This window comes from Haemorhous mexicanus, chromosome 1, assembly GCF_027477595.1.
Source record: "Haemorhous mexicanus isolate bHaeMex1 chromosome 1, bHaeMex1.pri, whole genome shotgun sequence".
Lineage (NCBI taxonomy): Eukaryota > Metazoa > Chordata > Aves > Passeriformes > Fringillidae > Haemorhous > Haemorhous mexicanus.
The window spans coordinates 156,002,411-156,022,293 of NC_082341.1; the positions used below are offsets into that span (position 1 = coordinate 156,002,411).

At 46.3% G+C, this 19,883-nt stretch overlaps 1 protein-coding gene across 1 annotated transcript in view; it reads left to right on the plus strand.

Annotated features, from left to right (window-relative positions):
- The window catches only part of ADGRB1 (adhesion G protein-coupled receptor B1), a 203,952-nt gene extending 186,674 nt beyond the window's left edge, over positions 1 to 17,278 (plus strand). Inside the window, 2 exon segments of the mRNA XM_059867849.1 lie at positions 603 to 707; positions 15,874 to 17,278. Of these exon segments, the coding sequence (XP_059723832.1) occupies positions 603 to 707; positions 15,874 to 16,071 (303 nt within the window). The 3' untranslated portion in view covers positions 16,072 to 17,278.
- Positions 17,279 to 19,883: the final 2,605 nt, after the last annotated feature.

The window sequence follows — 19,883 nt, forward strand, 5'->3', positions numbered from 1 at the left end:
TGTTGGTCCCAAATTTTTTGAGCAACCCTCTCCAATTCTCACACCCTTGCTGGAGCACAGGAAATCCATATTCAGCCTGCCCACGCATGGAAAGGGAAATCCTTCCAGAAATTGTCCTGCCTCTCCTTCTGGGAAGCAGAAGGTAGAAGTGAAATGCAGACGGGTCAAATTAAAAAGAAAATGAGATTGTGGAACAGTTTCTAATGAAATTACCTGAATTCTACGTGTTTGGGTGATCTCTGAGCACATTTACAGAGGTGACAAACTGAGGAAAGGCTGGGCATGGGGACAGGTATCAGCTAAAGAAGGGCAGCAAACCTTCCTTAGGACATTGACAGTCAAGCTTTTATTTCGCAGCATAAAAATTTGATTATTGCAAGTTTAAGGGGGTTTTTTAGGTCAAAAATTAGCACTTTCCACTTTCTCCCACTATCTCACCTTGAAAATAAAGGCGGTGCTGCTGTGGGTTCTCAGGAAATGCTGAAGGTGTTTCAGGCACCTGCAGGGAGACAGAGCTGGGGTTAAATGATGTAGCTGTGGGGGGAGGACGTGCTCCTGATGAACAGGGTTTGCTGACCTGTGGCCCTTTGTGTTTGCTCCAGAAAATCATGCACACAAGGAAACGTCACCAAGACATGTTCCAGGACCTGAACAGAAAACTCCAGCACGCAGAGAAGGAGAAGGAGTCTCCAACAACGGACAGCAAGGTTAGTCAGACACTTCCAGAAGTCCTCTGGTGCCAGCAGGAGCATGGGAGCCAGCAGGAAATTGTTTTTCCACCATGCATGTTGCAAAAAACACACATGCACCACCCAGCAGCCCAGCAGGAGGATGTCTGTCCCCATGTCTGTCCATGGTGTTGTTTTCCCTTTGTCTGTCCTTGGCATTCCCTTCCAGGTCATCCCTTTGTGCCCTATTCATTCACTCTTAGGTAGGAACTGGAAATTGGGTTGACCATGAGGAAATCTGGGTGAAAGGTGGAGAGGGTAGAAAGAAGGGAAGCATCTCCCCTCCCTTGTGGGGCTGAGGCAGAGGCCAAGGTGGCAGTGATGGAACATTTAGGATAGCCACAGCAGTGGGATTTAACGTGTGATGTTGGGAGCACATTTTGGGGATTGGAGACTATTATTTTTGACAGCTGATCACCTGAGCACGTGGAAATGAGCAGGTCCAGACAAGGCCATAGAGGTTCTCCAAGGGCTGGAGCATCTTTCTATAAGGAAAGGCCGAGAAAATTTGGATTGTTCAGCCTGGAGACGACTCCTAGATGAACCTATTGTGGCCTTTCAGTCCCCACAGGAGCTGGAGAGGGACTTTGACAAGATCAGGTAGTGACAAGACTGTGACAGCCAACAAGGGGCAAGGGCTCTAACCTGAAAGAGAGTAGGGTCAGATGGGATATTGGGAAGAAATTCCTCCCTCTGGGGGTGCTGAGGCCCTGGCACAGGTTGCCCTGTGAGAAGCTGTGGCTGCCCCATCCCTGGAAGTGTCCAAGGCCAGGTTGGACAGGGCTTGGAGCAGCTTGGGATGGTGGAAGATGACCCTGCTCATGCCAGGGGGTTGGAATGAGATGGTTTTTATAGTCTTTTCTGACCCAAACCATTCTGTGGTCCTGTGACATCCAGGAGCAAAGTTCCAGGGAAAAGGCAACTCCTTTAAAGGAGACAGACTTAAGGAAGGACCTTTCAGCCTTTCTTAGGGGCAGAGATCTGGGACTGGAAAAAATTATCAGCAGCCTTTGTAATAATTGGTGTTGTAAATAATAAAATAAGGAAGAGCAGGCAGATGGCATCTTCCAGCCAGCTGGGCAAGGACTGAAAGGCTGCAAGGAATTCTTACAGCTCCAGCTGAAGAGAAAAACAAGCAGCAGAGCCAGGCTGACAGTAAGAAATTAAATTTCCTGCACTCAGGAGAGAGGCGAGGTGAGCTAATTATAACAATTCTTGGTGATTTATAATCAGAGCCCCTCATGAAAAGAAAGACATTGAGGGGCTGGGGAGAGAAGGGCAACAAAGATGGAGAAGGGTCTGGAGCAAAAGTCTGATGAGGAGCACTTGAGGGAGCTGGGGGGACTCAGCCTGGAGAAGAGGAGGTTCAGGGGGGACCTTCTGCTCTCTAGAACTCCCTGACAGGAGGTTGGAACCAGATGGGAGTCAATCTTCTCTCCCAGGTAAAAAGTGATAGAACAAGATGGACCAGGTCCAGTTGCACCAGGGGGAGTTCAGGTTGGATATTTGAAAAAATTTCTGCAGTGAAAGGGTGGCCAAGCATTGGAGGAGGCTGCCCCAGAGCAGTGGTGGAATCACCATCCCTGGAAGTGTTCAGAAACCACGTAGATGTGGCACCTGGGGACATGGCTTAAGGGTGGCCTTGGCAGTGCTGGGTTGACAGCTGGATCAGTGATCCTGGAGGTCTTTTCCAGCCTCAGTGATTCCATGATCCTAAGACAGATCCAGGATGTAGCACCCCCCTGCAATGTGGCAGATGTGGCACTGGTGGGGTTTATTTTAAAGGGACTCCCTTGGAGGCAAGAGGCAGAGCTCTTGCCTCCAAGGAGGATGATGGAACGAGAGTTTTGAGGTTTTTTGGAGGGAAGCAGAGCACTACAGAGCCTTTGGTCTGTGATATAAGGGTCTCTTTGAGCAAGGTCTTATAAACTCTTGGAGATTTATATCACACCCGAGATAGCTCAGTCACTTCAGATGGCATAAAATCAGCAGGATGGCTTCTGTGGCAGTGTTGGAAACAGAAAAGTTTTAATAAAAGGCAAAATAACAAAGCTCTTTTCAGAGAAAAACTGAGCCAGGGCAAGAGGTTCTTGTTCTTGGTAAAACACCTCACAAAAGCAATTAGTTTCTTTGTTCTCTTCTTTTTCTAGTAAATTGCTTAGGTGAGACTTTTTGGCTTCTGTCCAATTGGCTATCCCTAAATTTGAGGTGAAGTTCCCAAGGTCCTGTGAGATGTCTTTTTACCTAATTGAGGAGAGAAACATCTGGGATTTTTCCTTTTTTAGGAGACAAAGGATAATTTTGTCACTCTGTCAACAGGATACACATTCTTACACGTGTTGTTCCCCACATTGCTGTGCTGAGCTCCAGAGATGTTACCCCAGCAAATCCTATTTTTATTGTGTGTGGCAAGGTGTCATTATGGGCTGCCCAGTGTAACAGAGTGAGAGGCAGTGGGTCTGCAGGTTCAGACCAAAGAATCCTGCCTGGCCCAGAATCCCAATGTGTCTCACTCAGTGTCACCTTTTGGGGCAGTTTTTTTTTTTGCAGTTATTTTAGTATGATGCAGCTGTAAACCCCCAAAATGCTTAAATGCAGTGTAAAAGCTAATCTGTGGTCCATTTGCAGGATGGGTTTATAGATTGGGAAGGTTTTAGCATTTCAGAGATGCGTCTGTGTAGAATTAAAGTTGCCGCTGTCAGCATCAAAGAGCTTTGAGCTGCTGAAGGAGGTCCTGAAGGTGGCTTTTGCATATTGACTGAATCTTTTTCAAGTTGGGAATTTTCTCTTGGATGTAACAGGAGAGGGGGAGCTTGTGAAGAGCAGGATTGGCAAGTCAGGAGTGGGTATTGGTTTAAAAAACATCCAAAGCAATACAAAGTCAAATAAACAGGTTTTTTTTCCAGTCTTTCTTATACCATTTGCTGCTGAGAACCCCATTGGAACTCAGACCCCATCTTCAGCTCTCCCTGAGAAGGCAAAGAGCAGATAACAGGGATTAAAGGAACAACAAAAGAATGTTTTCTCTTTTATGTGTGTTTAGGTTATAAAACGATGGAGTGCTTCTTCTGGTGGCAGTGATAAAACAAACCTTAGTGTAAGTCTGGCTTTCATTTGCACTGCAGAGCATCCTGGACCTATCCCAACCCCTTCCATGACATTGTCTTGGTTTGAAAGACAGTTGTCTGCTAAGGAAGGCAGGAGCCTCCCTTGAAATGGAAAATGTAAACCCCCTCCCTCCAAATTATAATTATAATTTTGAAATTGAGGGGCTCTCAGGCAAAGATATGGGAGCAGGAATAACAGTTCTTTACTACGAAAATAAAAAGTACAAATGCTATTGCATTGTATTTTTACAAAAAAATACGAAAAAGAAAACAAACCACTGACAGATTCAGAACAGGAGCTGACAGCCTGTGGGTCAGGGTGGTGGCAGCAGTCCCATTCCATGGTGGCTGCTGCAGTGCCAGGTGTGGTTCTGCTGGAGCAGGGATCCTGGACAAGGGTGGAGTTTTCCTCTGAAGCTCCAGGGGTGGCGTAGATGGGCCTGGTCTTCCTCTGGGAATCCAGTGGAGAAGAAAGCTGCTCCTCTGGGAATGCAGTGGGAAAAGGCTGCTGTGGTGTTCCCAACCTCAGATTCTATCCAGTTAGGAATGCTTGGCTCCTCCCCTTGGGTGGAGCATCTCCCCATGGGATGATGGCATTTTATCAACCCTGCAGTGACACTCACAGGCCCAATTACCAGCAGATATCTCCTGGAGGGAGGATTGGTTGTGGAAGAGATAAAGAAAACTGCCCAATGAACAGAAGGTAACTGCCCCACCTCCAACAGATGGCAGTAGAACACACACCCCCAGCTAAATCTTTCAACCTAAGGCAGACATGAATCCAAACATTCCTTAACCAGCAGAAAGCTCTGTGCCATGTGGGCATGAGCAAGGTCATGACAGGATCCTGGAGTGCCCCTGAACACTTCCTCATCCCAGAGCAGAAAGGATATTTCCTGGGTCTGCTCCATCTGCCTGCATTGCTGTTCTCTCTTATTCTCCTTTTAAATAAAAAACCACAAAGTCAAGCTCCCAGGTCTCTCTCAAAGCCTGGTATGTTCCCAACCTCTCCTGGCAGCATGTCCCATTGTCCTCAGTCCTTTCCAGGATACAATGCTTGTCCTGATCTTGCTGTTCCTCTCTCCTCCCTCAGCTCCAAGGTCAGAAAAGTGCTGATGAAACTGCAATTAAATGTTTGCACAGGACAGGCATCATGTGGATTTGTAGGAATGGTGCTGGACATTTTTAGGGATCAGTTTTTTAGGGATTTTATTGTAAATTGCCACCCACACAGTACTCCAGTGCACTTACCATATCACACTAAACACAAGCTCCTTTCACATGAACTCCTAAATTGTCAGATTTTAAGGAAACACCAAGGAAAAAATGGGAGGAAGGAACAGATTTTCAATCTCTTTAGAAAAAAGGGTGGAAAATTCAACCATCGCATTTTATTTATTGTTGAGAATTTCTCCGGCTTCAAGGGTAAAATATGATTTTTAGAACCCCTTTTAGAGGGGTTTTCAGCCATGACACAAAGGTTTATACAAGCACATATGTTCCTCTTTTTAGGTATCCTGACAGATGGAAACTTGGGATAAATGTTAGTGCTATGTAGAGTCGATAAAGAAAAATGTCCTTTGCTCACTGTCCCAGAGAAGTAACTGGCAGAGCTGGAAACATAATCAGGGACTCACAGAATCATTAAGGTTGAAAAAGACCTCTAAAATCATCAAGTCCAACCACTAAACTGTGTCCCAAAGTGCCACAACTAAAAATTCCTCCCAGCGTGTGACTCCACCACTTCCCTGGGCACCTGTTCCAATATTCAATATCCCAGCTCTCTTGACCACCCTTTCAGTGAAGGAATTTTTCCTAATATCCAGCCTAAACCTCCCCTGGCACAATTTGAGCACATTTCCTTTTGTCCAGTCCCTTGGGAAGAGAGACTTGAGTTACAGGGAATTTTAAATGGAGACAGGTTTGGGGATGAATTCTGCTTTTCCATCAACCTGTGGTTGAGGAGTCCTAATCCACATCCCTCTGGGATTGGGGTGTCCCCACTGCCATCAGCTTCTTAATGAGCAGGGCTGGTATGTCAGAGAATTATGGGAAGCAGGATAATTCCTGGAATGCCAGTCAGGTCTGAATCTTGCTCATATTCCAGGCATTCCCAGGGATGTGGCACTGGCCACAGTATTGTTTCACTGCAGTTATTCTGCTGGAAACCAAAACACATTTCTAATGGTGAACTAAGTTGAGCCTCAGAGTACAATAATAAAGAATTGCCCTTCCTTGGGGAATAAACATGGATTTTTTCCATATTTTCTTTTCCAGTTTATTACATGAAATTTATTCCATGCGACTCGTAGTATCTTTTGTCTGTACCTCAACTCTAAAATGCTCCCACTGGAAGCACCCTCAACTACTCCTGATTAAAATGACATTTTCCAGCAGGATCCACGTTCAGAGAACACAGGACCACACATCCAGGTGGTGTTCAAGCCTTGGCCACCTCATCCCTGCAGCAGAAAAACGTGGTCAGACTCAAAATGGCTTTGAGCTGAAGGAGGGACATTTAGATGGGATATTGGGAAAAAGTTCATCCCTGTGAGGCCCTGGCACAGGTTACCCAGAGGAGCTTTGGATGTTTCAGCCTGGAAGTGTCCAAGGCCAGGTTGGGCAGGGTTTGGATCAACCTGGGATAATGGAAGGTGTCCCTGCCCACGGCAGGGGGTGGAATGAGGCAATATTTAAGATCCCTTCCAACCCAAACCATTCTGGGATTCTGTGATTTGCGGCTGTGTGAACTGATCAGGGGTGTAGACACTATTTCCCAAAGTTAATTTTTCCATACTAGGGAATTAAGATTGGAGCAGGACGACATCCAGCAAGATCTGATGACAGCCAAGTTGAAAAGTCAGGTTTTTAATGCGCAGATGGATCTCTGTATGACCTTACCATGATCCTGGCAGGGCCCTTCCCACTCTGGATATTCTGTGGTAAATTTTTTCTCCCTTACAGTCTTCAGGTGAGGCAAGGAAGGTGAAGGTGATTTTTTTCCTTACTCAGAAGGAAATTTTGGCGTTGTAGGCAGGAATTTTTTGCTCATGTTTTGCTGGAATTTGGGACATATGTTCTCTGTCCACCTGAAGAGATGGAAGAACCTAAAAATAGCACCTCAGGAACAGCTGGTTTGCTGTGCTCACCCTCCTCCCAAACCTGTGGAAGTTTCACACTGTTGCCCTTCCATTTAATCCCAGACCAAACTGGAAGCTGGTGTAGCCCCCGAGAGGAAAACTGAATGAGCTCTGTGTGTGTGGAATATTTATCCCCCTGACAGCTTATTTGCAACCAGGAAGCATCAAAAGAACCAAAGACTTGGAGACAAGCACAGCAGGATTTGCATCAAAATACCTAGCCACCCCCACCAGGCATCCTGATGAAAATTTAAAGCTTTCTTGGTGCTTGGGATGCCCCAAACCCTCATTTTTAAGGCTGCAATAAGCAGTGAGTGGCTTCCACATGGATTATAAATCTCACTTTATATAAGGGAGATTTTGGATGTATATTGAAATGCTAGCTTGGGACTGACTCAGACAGCAGAGTTCTTCCTTCCTAATCACTCCCATCACTTTGACTCCTTCTTTACCTCCCCAATTGCTACCAAAAAAAGAAAAAACCCCATTGTTGGAAAACCGTGCTGCAAGTTTGTTTCTCCCTTTCAAAGCCTGACCTTTGCCTGGCAGACTGCAGGCTCCACCATGCAATTTCTTCCCCTTTTTCCTCCTATATACAGAGTTACCCAGCTTTGAATTCTTGTAGCTGAGAGTTCTTCACATTAAAGCAGGGTAGTGGTTATTTTCAAGCTGCTTTGTACTACACAGGAAATATTTTTCCTGTGCAGATCTGTGTTCTCAGGGTTTAACATCTCCAACGTTGCTGCTCCCTGGGAGTTAATTGCTAAAGAAATTCCTGAGTTTGGGCTGGACATTGGGAGGGGTCTGTGGTTTTGTGGGCTTTTAAAAAAGCCAAGGTTTTGCTTCTCCTGCACTTTGATAGCACTGGAAGTGGTGCTCCTGCTTCTCCCTCAGCAGGAATCCTTTTGATCCAGCTCCATTAGAGAAGCTGGAATCACATCCATATTCTTCTTTTTCTGCCAGCATCTGGCTTGGCATTCATTTTAAACAGCAGCTCTTTGCTTGTGCCGAGGTCAGCGCTGGACACAACTCTGCAAATTCCTTGGATTTTCTCCTTCATGTTGATGAGCTCCCTGCCACATTCAGCTCCCTACAGCTGGAATGGCTTTTGCTTTGGCTCCTGTCCTGCAGCTCACATGCAGAATCTGGACTCAGTTTATAATTCATAGAATCATAGAATAGTTTGGATTGGGAAGAATATTAAAGATCATCTCATCCCACCCCCCTGCCATGGGCAGGGACACCTTCCTCTACCCCAGGTAGTTCCAAACCCCATCCAACCTGGCCTTGGACACTTCCAGGGATGGGGCAGCCACAGCTTCTCTGGGAAAAAACACAACTCTCAAATCCCATCCCAAATCTCTGTTGATCCTGAAAAGCACCTGCTCCAAATCCTATTTTAAAAAGCTATAAAGTTTTTTTTCTGCCTAACTTTTCCTTATTTCCTTCTGGACGGTGCTTCTGTTTTGATTCCTCAGTTTCTTTTCTCACAATGAGATTTTTCTGAGCTTTCCTCTTTGGGCATCTGGAGATTTGCCCATTCCACCAGCACTGGCTTTGGCAACCTAATGGAGTGTTGAGAAAAAAGGACCATGGAGTCACTGCAAAAGGGCAAAGGGTTTTAAGATGACAGAGAGCAGGCTTAGAGTGAATATTAGGAAGAAATTCTTGCCCATGAGTGTGGGGAGGCCCTGGCACAGGCTGCCCAGAGAAGCTGTGGCTGCCCCATTCCTGGAAGTGCCCAAGGCCAGGTTGGACAGGGCTTGGAGCAACCTGGGATAGTGCAGGGTGTCCCTGCCCATGACAGGGGGTGGGATGAAATGACCTTAATGTTTCTTCCAACCCAATCCATTCCCTGATTCTGTAATTCTATGATTTTATGAATATTGATGGATATTGAAGCTCATCCCCAGGCAGAGCTGTGTCTCCCTGGTGTGCTCTGCTGCAGGAATTGGAACATTGGGAATCTGCTGGCTGGGTGTCCCTCTGCAGGGGAAGCTCCACTTTTGGGAAAGGTGTCTTTGTGTCACATCTTTAATCCTCTCTGCACTGCTTAAAGGCAAATTTTAACAGACCAATTAGTGGAGCTTTTATAGGGAGGAGCTCTGCATAAAGTCTGATAATTACCGCAATAAATTCTGTTATGAAAGTGACGTCAAATCTTAGTTCAGTCAGCCATAAACCATCTGCCAGCTCCCAGGTATCAAAATACACCATCAATCAGAAGTTCACCTCCTCCTGCAGATCATTCAGCACCTTTTGTCCCAACAATTAGGGGACAAAATTTGTCCCAGAGAAATCTGTTCCCTGTATCCTCTGCTCCAACACCAGGCAGTGCCACCCGCACATTGAAACTCCTGGGTTTTTATACTCTGAAGTATTAATAATTCTTTATAGAGTCTGAATAAAAGACTCAATAAAAAATTGTCCTTTGGGTGCTCTTGATCCCCTCCCAGATCCCCAGCTGCCCCTGTGAGGCAGCTTTGAGAGTTTTCAGCATTTTAGGGAATTTAGTCCTCCAGGTGGGCTCTTCACAGACCATAAGCATTGTCCCAAAAAAGGTTGGGATTCGACCAGCTGGATTAACAGCAAGGATGCTCTGGAAAAAAGCCTGTTCCTCATGCTGCTGGGACCACAGGTGTTCTGTGCAGCCTTCAGGCTTTTCTGGAGTCAATAAAAGACTTCCTTGATCCAGACCCTGTTTACCTTCAGCTGTTTGGCCTCACTAGAATTTGTCTCACAGCCACCCCTTCAGGATGGATGAACTTCAGGGAATACAGAAGCAGAAGACATTTTTATAGCCCAGCAAATGTTGGGTGTTTCAAGTTTTCTAACTGATGTCCAAGTTAAAACCACAAATTATTTCTACTTTTTTTTTTTTTTCCAATTTAATTTAATGAAATTCTGAACAAAGCCAGCCACTTCCTTTTACTTTGCTTTTCTCCTAAATGAAAAGAAAAAAAAAAAAAAAAAAGAAAAAGCATAATCTTTGTAGTTCAGTAGCATAAAATGAAAGAACTGCAGCTACTTGTTTCTGAGAAGGAAAGGAAAATTTATCATTCTCTAAAGAAACAAGACAGCTTTCCCATTTTCTAATCACTTTTCATCGACATTGATCGGAAGATGGATTAGACGAGCGTGAGCCACATTTTTCCTTCCAATTCCCTGCTCTGCACTCTGAATAACTTCATCCTGGTCCTGCAGTCATCCATGTCGTGGGGAGAGACCATGTGGGTCAGGAAATATCCTTCAAGCTGACACCAGAGGCAAGGAAAACAGCATGGGAGGGAGTTCCAGGGGAGTTATCACCGAGGGCTCAGCGGAAGGCCCTGAGTTGCTCCTCGGTTATTCAGGATAACCATAAAAACTGGCTGTTAAAAAATAAAAATTAACCAGAAAATCCAAACAAAAACCTCACAAAACAAACACAGGGAGGTGCAGCTTGAGCAGCCTGAGTAGTTCATGGGCTTTGGCTGAAGTGGGAGATCCATGCTGTGCCTCAGAGCAGGCTCTTGGGCTGTATGTATGCACTGCAGGGATGCTGCTCCTAAGGAGAAGAGTTGGGACGCAGGAGCTCGGGATGAAGCCAGCCTGGACTCCTGGAGGCAGCACAGGGAAGTGTTGAGGGTGAGGGAGAGGATTCTCCCTCAAACCTGCTCTGGTCAGACCCCACCTGGAACCTTTTGTCCAGTTCTGGGATCGCAGCACAGGAAGGATGTGGAGCACCAAGATGATCAGAGCAGTTCTGGTATGAGGAAAGGCTGAGAAAATTGGGATTGTCCAGCCTGGGGAAGAGAAGGCTCCAGGGAAACCTTAGAGTCCCTTCCAGTGCCTGAAGGGGCTTCAGGAGAGCTGAAGAGGGACTTAGGACGAGGGTTGGAGTGACAAGGCAAGAGGAATGGCTTCAAATTGACAGAGGTCAGGGTTAGATGAGATTTTGGGAAGAAATTCTTCCCTGGAAGGGTGCTGAGGCCCTGGGACAGGTTGCCCAGAAAAGCTGTGGCTGCCCCATCCCTGGAAGTGTCCAGTGCCAGTTTGGACAGAGCTTGGAGCACCCTGGGGTAGTGGAAGGTGTCCCTGCCCAGAACAGGGGCTGGAATGAGATGATTTTTCAGGTCCCTTCCGACCTAAACCATTCTGTGATTTTGTGATGATTCCCTGAAGACCCAGGGTAAGGACCCACCACCATCACCTTTCCAAACCCATCGCAAGTCCAGCACAGGTGACTCTGCAGTCTGCCAGGACCAGCTCCAGCAGAAGGATGTGTGGATTATCTCAGTGCACTTTGCCTCTGTTTTTGCCAGAGTTGGGGGTTTTATTGGCACTGCAGCCTAAAAACTTTTTATCCCAGATCCCCTCCCTCCACCTTAAAAATTTGAAGCTAAAATGAAGGTCAGGGCTGAGTGAAAGAGACTCCCAGTGCCACCAGGATGATGAACACCTCGAGTCTGGAGCTGGTTTTACCCCAGCTCTGAGTGTGGGTGCTCCCTCCTTTCCCACCCTTTTTTTTTTCCTCCACAATCCTGGCACCAGGCACGGACTGATAAACATTTCCCTCCTTCCCAGAAGCTCCTGGGCTGTGTCAGGCCAGAGTGATGGCTCTGTTCCTGGCTCCTGGTGCTCTCAGCCCCTGTCTGGGGCCAGCCCTGGCTGTCTCAGCGGCACTGAGCCAGCCCTAGTGCCTTTTCCAGCCAGATTACACATCCCTCTCTCCAGGATTTCTCTTTCTTTTCTGTGCATAGCTCAGATTTCCCTCCTGTCTGCAAGGATTGCAAAGACCCCACAGTGAAGCTGGAGGGAAATGCCAGGGTTGGAGCATGAGCCCAGTGCCTGTTTCTCTGTGCTGCTCAACTGGCCATAAAAACTTTTTTCCATATGGAGGGAAAGAAAAGGGGAGCTGTTCCCAGGAGCCTGCTACCAATTCCCAGGGTGCCCTGTGCCAAGAGGAGATTTTCTTTTGTCTCCCAGCATCTTTCCCAGAGCTCTGCCAGGCTGATTAACCTGCTCAGAGATCCCAGTGGGCACAGAGTCCTCCTGAGCCACCCCTGAGCCAGCCCTTCCCTCACAGCCTCACCAGAGGAGCCTGGTCTTTTCCTGAGAAATGCAGAACTAAAAGCAAGTCTCCCTTCTTCATTTCCTCATTTTCCAGAGCTCTTTTTCATCTTCTAACTGTGAATAAACACCCTTGGAGTCACTAAGCCCATCACAGTCACAGGCAGATATCACACTGATAAGGAGGATGGAAATCACCATGTGGGGTCAGACCCAAGGGCAGTTTCTGCCTCCTCTCCATGGCAGAGTGACAAGGAGCTTGGAAAGATAAAAGGGCCAGGCTGTGGTGGTGCATCTTCAAAAAGATCCCCAAAACTCCAGGAATTTGTGCTCAGAGACCCCTCTTGATGCAGAGTGGTGCCACTTCACTGGAGAGCACCGAATGGATGCTGGTTTTGTGAGTGCTTCCATGTGCTTTTCATGAGTTTGGAAGTTTTCAGGATGGACACAGAGCTGTGGAAGGGTGGCCTGGAGGTTGGCTGAGCACTGTGGGCAGGCCCAGCTCCCAGGGTTCACTCCTTGGTGCTCTGGAATTCCTTTGTTGGAAGGGATTATCCCAATCCCCACCATCAATGGTCCATTCCTATCATCCACAGGCCTCTCAAAGCTTCACAGACCTCTTTTACATCCAACCATAATCTCTTTTAAGGCCTGAAGGTGGGAGTTTGCAATCTTTCCTCCCACAGGACATTCTCTATAACTTTATCCATGGCTGGAAACTGGCCACATTTATCATTTCCCCTTTATCCTTCTCTCAGGAAGCCCACGGAGTGCCCAGAATATTCAAGATGCAGGTGCAGAATGGAGCTGTTCATTGCCAGAATAATATTTCCTGTTTCATTCTCTCTTCCTTTCTTAATTTTTCTCTTCTCAACAACTTACAACATTTAATGTCTGGGGTTTGAATAATTATTGTCACCCTTAGGTGGTGTTCCCCAGTGACAGGGCTGATCAGAGGCCACTGCTGTACATGTGAGCTCATCATTTTTGTATTTTTTCGGGATTTTTTTGGGTTTTTTTCCTTCAATTTCTCTTCCCTCCCTGGATTTGCAGCTCCTCTTGCTCACTAGCCCATGGCAGGGAGGGCTCTGAGGTTTGCTGATCACGTTCAGGGTGCATGATCAGATCTGGGAGCATCCTCCCAGCATGAAGGAGAGGCTGAAGGTCAGGAGTGTGGCAGATGGGGAGAGACTGCTAAAACAGGGATTGGCTGCAAGCAGATCCTGATGCTGGAGGTGGCCATAAATAATGCCATCAAAAAAGGGCTCTTGTTTGAGGGGAAAAACCAAATTATTTATGAACTTCATGCATAAGATCACTTGTGCTGCTCTCTAATACAGCTGTGGACATCAGCAGCTTTGAAAACTTGTGGCATCACAGCAGTGGTGGGAGGAAAAAAAAATGTTTTTCATTGAAAAAAATTCTTGTCTTGACCAAGGTTGTTTTTCTTCACCTTTTCGGAATCTTAATTTCATTCCAATTTTTGCTCTATTTGTGCTCCTTTCGCTGTGTTCCTTCCTGCTGTATCTTTTCAGGCAGACTGATGGTCTCCAAATAAAAAACTGTAGATGGAAATTTCCCTTTGGGAAACTTCCAGCTTGTCTCATCAAGACACAGACAAGAGTTAAAGAGAATCCAATTTTAGTTGCAGTGGTTCTAAAATAAGTTCCAAAAAAGATAATGGAATAGATCACAAATTTTATCACTTCTTCTGTCGTATTAGTATTAATCACTGTTGTGTTATATTGTGGAATAAAGTAAGAATAACATCAGCAGCATAAGGAAAACTCTGTATTGTAGAGTAATGTAGAGTTATTGTCGAGTTAATGAAAACCTCAGCTGCAGATTTCAAGAAATTGAGAATTTAGTGTTTTACATTCTTTTGAGCAATACTTTTACACAACCTGGTTTTAAAAAAACAGCAAACCCAAACAACAATTCTCTTTAAATAGGACTTAACTTATTTTTCTCCCTTTGAATGAAAATTATTTCAGAATGCTTTCACTTCACTTGGAGATGTTTACCTGGTTTGTGCATTCCCCACCTTCTAACCACCAAAAAGTCTTGCCCAGAGCCTTTCTCCTGGGAGTAGTGAGGTGCAGGACCAACTTCAGGCACATCCTATTTTTACATTAAAGCTTGGACAAGCAGAACTCCTGGCTTGGGTGATCCAATGAAAGCTGCCCCTGCAGGGATAATTCCACAGCAGCTTTCCTGTCAGCACTGCAGCGTGGAGCTGGGACAAACAGCCTGACAGAAACATCTTAGGGAAGGACAAACTGAGGAGCTGAGGCTGCTGGATGAGCCTGCAGCAGATGGGGATGGAAGTTTCCTACGGGGCTACAACGCTCTCAGCAGCATCCTGGAGTGACCCCACAGCCTTTTGTGGCTTCATCTCCCTCAGTCAATACATTTTGGTGGCAGCCTTGAGCTGTGACATGTCCTGGTGGTGTGTCCCCTGCACTGCTGGCTCCTCACCTTCTCTCCAGGCTTTTCCCTCCTTGTTGGCATCCTCCACAAGCCACCTTCCTCCCGCCCTTCCCACTTCTCCTTTGGCAGGTGGCTCAAAAGGGCTCTGTCACGTCCAGGGAAGCCTTTTCTTGCCCAGTGCTGGAGTGTTTTTGTGGAGATAAGTAAGTGTGGAAAGCATCACTGGTGTTGGAGGAGAAGTTGAGTGGAACAACTCATTTAAAACCTTTCCTTTCTCTACCCACTGAGGAACACACCCATTTTCCAGCCCCTCAACCTCCCCAGAGCCTTGTCTTGGTGCATGTCAGCAAAAACATGGAAAGATTTTCTGGATCAATATCCATGGTGGGGGGCTGGGGGGAGACTGGGTCAATGAAGCCTCCAGGGCTTGGTGTGGAGTTGGTGGAAATGTTTTCAGCCTCCAAGTTGAGCTCCAGCTCCTCAAGCACCACAGATTTGGTTCCCTGGTGGAGCAGGGAGCAGGCTCTGCTGCAATTAAAGAGTCTCCAAATAGCTGTGCATCAAATGCAGTAGGTGTTCAGGAAGAGCTCAGTGTAATCTGGATTTCATACGTGGGTTGGGCTGTAAGAGACCTTAAAGATCTTACAGTTCTTTATAGTTTCTTTTGGTTCTTTAAGATCTTAATAGTTCTTTAAGATCTTATAGATCCTTTAGGATCTTAAATCCTATAGTTCCTGTAGTTCCACCTATAGTTCCACCCCCTGCCATGGGTAGGGACACTTTCCACTATCCCAGTCTCGCCCAGAGCCTTTCTCCTGGGAGTAGTGAGGTGCAGGACCAACTTCAGGCACATCCTATTTTTACATTAAAGCTTGGACAAGCAGAACTCCTGGCTTGGGTGATCCAACGAAAGCTGCCCCTGCAGGGATAATTCCACAGCCCTGTCCAGCCTGGCCTTGGACACTTCCAGGGATGGGGCAGCCACAGCTTCTCTGGGAATTCCATTCCAGGGCCTCACCACATTCACAAGGAAAAATTTCTTCCCAATATTCCATCTGAATCTACCCTCCTTTGTCTTAAAGCCATCATCCCTTCTCTTGTCACTCCATCTGTGGAAGCAGAAAAAACCACACTCAGTTTTTCAGTAAAAACCTCAGCTGAAGGCTGAAATATCCAGTCATTAAGTGATGGAGGTGGCAGTGGAAAGAAAAACAACATTTTCTTCCTGAAAATGGACAGTTTGTACACTAAGTATCATTTTCATTGATATCCCACTTTCTTTTGGATGAGAAGCTGCACGGAAAAAACGATTTGTCGATCGATACAAGAGGAGGTAAAATCATGGTATTTCTTGCATTTTACACTAACTTTTCTTTCTCTCTCTCTCTCCTTTCTTACATTTCCCTCCTTCTGCAGCAAGAAAAACAGCAGACACCAAACAAGAGACCCTGGGAAGGCATCAGGAAAGTCCAGTCCCCGCCATCATGGGTTAAAAAGGACATCGAACCTGTGGCACAGTCTCCCCTAGAACTAAAAACTGTAGAGTGGGAGAAAACAGGGGCCACCATCCCCTTGGTGGGACAAGACATTATTGACCTTCAGACAGAGGTCTGAGCAGCAAGGGAAGAAAAAGGACTTTTTTTTTTCCGGAAAACAAACGAAACAAACAAAACAAAACCACGTTTTAAAGAAATGATTAAATTAAATCGGAACCGAGGGAGAGAAGTGTTTGGTTTCTTTTGAAACCTTTGGTAAGATGGAGTAACTTTTCTATTGTTCTCAGCAGAGAGGGGAAATATTACTTTATAGAGTATAGTAGCTGTAGGTTCAGGACAACATGAGCTTTCCCAGGCAGGACTGGAGGAGTGAGCCTGGAAGAGAGCGAGGAGGAAGAGGAGGAGGAGGAGGGTGGGGAGGGGCTGCAGGGGACCAGCCCTGCCAAAAGGCTCTCGGGTCGCTGCAGCACACCAGGAGCCCTCCTGCTCTGCCACAGGGAGGTGTGGAAGGATGCCCAGCAGCCACCACAGAGGGCCCAGAAGATCAGGGTTGTTTGGGGACATCGAGAGGGGACACCTGCAGGAGCCACGCTGGGATGTGGCCTGGCTGGGGCAGACCCAGCCTGGAGGGACATCCCTGGCTCCCCCGCCTCTCCCTCGCCAGCTCATCCAAGAAGGAAGGAGATGGGACACGCCAAGAAGTGGCCACAAGGACATTGCCACTGCTGGGTGCCACGCCACGACCTGGCATTGGCGCACGGTCACAGCGGGTCCCCGCGGAAGGGGGACGTGGTGGCGTCACCCACGGCTGGGGTGGAAAGGAGAGGTGGGGCTTCCTCCTCTCATCCCTCCCCGGCGGAGGAAAGGACCAGCTCCAAATCTCCAAATCCTGCTCGCCCCATCTCCAGGGAGAGGGTAGAAGGTGGTAGACAACAAGACCAACAAGAAGAATGTAGGTCATGTCATTGACTGTTAAATAGATAAACTCAGCACGGGCCTTGCAAAGGTCCTCTTGGCCTCATCCTTTTTTTTTTTTTTATTTTTTTTCTTTTTCTTTTTTTTTTTTTGGTTCTGTTATTTGTCCTTGCTTTTGGACTCAAATTTATTCCAAGCTGCCCCTCCCTGGAAGGCAGAGAGAGAAAAAGGGAAAGACAGATCTGCCGCTGTACCTGGAGATATTGGTAAACAGAGACGTTGCCTTAGGACATTGAGACAAACTGACAACATGAATAACGTCCACTTGGAAACAAGCAGACAAAAAAAACAAACAAAATAATCTATTTTTTTCCTTCTTCTTTTCTTTTCTTCAATAAAAAGAGAACTTGAAACCCGAGACCTTTCTTTTCTTTGGCTCTTGTCATTTCGAATGCCTTTCTGTGCCGTAGGACTGCTCAGGCATGGGGTGAGGATGCCACCTGCTGAAGGTGGAAGGCAAGTTGCTCTGTGGAAATTTTGGGATGGTGGGAATACAAAGCCCCTTCACTGCTGGCTTGCAATGTTTTGTTTTGCTTTATTCAGTTTGGGTTTTGGTTATTTTCCCCCCACTGGCTCTTCTCTGCCCCCCCCGCTGCCCAGAGCCAGCAGCAGGTTTGTGGTCCTGCAGGAAGGAAGAGGTGGAGCTGATCAGAAGAGGACATTCCCCCTCATAAGATGCAGCCTTTTAATTTCACTATGAAAAAAAAAAGTTTACATTTTTTCATTTAACATTTCTCAAGGTTATTTACAAAAAAAAAAAAAAAAAAGAGGTGTCTGCATTCCACCCCAAAAAGTTGTGCAATATTTTATCATTAAAAAGTGTACCAGTGGCATTACACACAGACTTTATTTTTTTATTATTATTTTTGTCATTCCTAGCACTGTCTGTCTGATGTTTGGACCGACTCTCCCAGTTTTGGAGGTGGATAGAGACAAGCCTCTGGTTGTGAGTGGCCAGATTGTGCCAGACAGCAGCAAAGCTTTAACAGGGTCTCAGTGCTTGGGTCTCCTTTTAATTAAAAAATACCAAACCTCACATTTTTAGGGAAAAATGACCAATGGGTACAAGATGCAAAGCAATCACTGCCCCCAGCTGTGCTTCCCCCATGGGGAGATGTTGCTTGATGTGACAAATCTCTGCTTTGACTTCCCTTTGGGCCACCTGGGTGATCTCCAAGGACAGTGGCATTTACCTTGCCATTAACCACAGGATATGAAGGATGGAAAGGAAAACTTAAATAAATCCAAATAGCTCAAAAAATAGGGAAAGTGGTTACTCATAAAACTGTGATATTATTGTTCAATATTAGATTATTAGTGAAACAGGAAAGCACAAAGGCCTCCCTCAGATGCTGGGTTGTATGATATTGTAATTATTATAATTACACATGATGAATTTTAGCATACAGGTATCTTTCTACTGTGTTTTAATTCTTTTCTCTTTTTTTTTTCTTCCCTTCCCTTCTGCCCACCCGAGCCTGCCCTCTTCACTCCAACCTTCCCCGCTCACCCATTCACTGCAGCTGCCTTTGCAGGACATTAACGGTGTTATGTAATTACAGAGATAAATGTTTGTTTAAGAACTGTTGATATTCGACTTTCTCTGCTCAGCTCCTCTGGTTAATCCTGTTTTCCCATGTCCTGCCCTCCTTCCATGCCTTCCCCTCCTCTCTCTCCGTGTTCGTCAACACTTTTTTTTTTTTTTTCCTCTCTGTACAGTTTTCAGAGCACAAAATGAATGTGTCTTATTTCTAATAAAAGAGGTGGAAACTCCAGCCCTGTCTGCTTTTTAAAAGTGCCCCTGCCTGCATCCCATGTGTGCTTTGCATTGCTCCTGGGGGCTGGGAAGCTCCTCCTGGCCCCATAGCTGACACCTGGGCTCTCTGCTCTTTCCAGAGCCATGACACGGGACTGAATTTACCCAAATTTCAGCTTTGAATCCTCTCCACCCCTCTAAAAGTACATGTCCCTATAAAGTACATTTGCAGGACATGAGGAATCCCCTTTTCTGTGCAGTGAAGCTTGTTTTTATTTGGGTTTCTCAAACCCACAGCCTGATGCCTCCTTCCCAGTATTGTGGGATGCGAAGGGCTGAGATTTAGCACAGATCTGGCAGCATTTTTGCTACAGGACAGGGGTGTGGAGTTAAAGTCTCCATCAGGGCTATGGTAATTCTGATGCCACCCTGCCCAAAGCCAATCACAGAATTCCAGAATGGTTTGGGTTGAAAAGGGACCTTCAAGATCATCTTGTACCAACCCCTGGCATGGGCAGTGACACCTTCCAGCCTTGTCCAACCTGACCTTGAACATTTCCAGAGATGGAGCAGCCACAGCTTCTCTGGGAAACCTGTGCCAGGGCCTCACCACCCTCACAGGGAAGAATTTCTTCCCAATATTTAATCTAAATCCAAATCTACCCTGATTCAGCTTAAAGCCATTCCCCTCATCCAATCCCTCAGTACCCTTGTAGGAAGCACCTCTCCATTTTTTTTTGTTGTCCTCCATCAGGTACTGGAAGACTCAGCCTCACCTGGATTTCCCTGGCACCTCCTGCAGTACCATACAGACTCTGAGCAGGAGCATGGCTCAGTGCACAGGAGTTTGAGGATATCAGTTGCAAAATGTGAAAAAAAAAAGTAATTGAGCGGCAAATTATTCACTTCCTTGGTGCTCATCCTCGAACAGCTGAAATCTTCCAGAAAAAAAAAAAAAATTGTGTTTTTATCTCCCTGGCTCTGCTCCATCACCCGTTAGACGTTAGGATTATAGGCAGGACTACAGGAAACCTAAATCTTGGGAAAACGGCCTCCAGGACTGCTGCTCTCCAGAGGCATCTCAGCCCAGTAGGTCCTCAGATAAAATGATTTATCTTGGCCTGGCTGAAATAATGTGGATGTCCTGGAAAATCTGGAATGACTGCAGACCCCTGGAGGCTCTTAGTCCAATTCTCCCT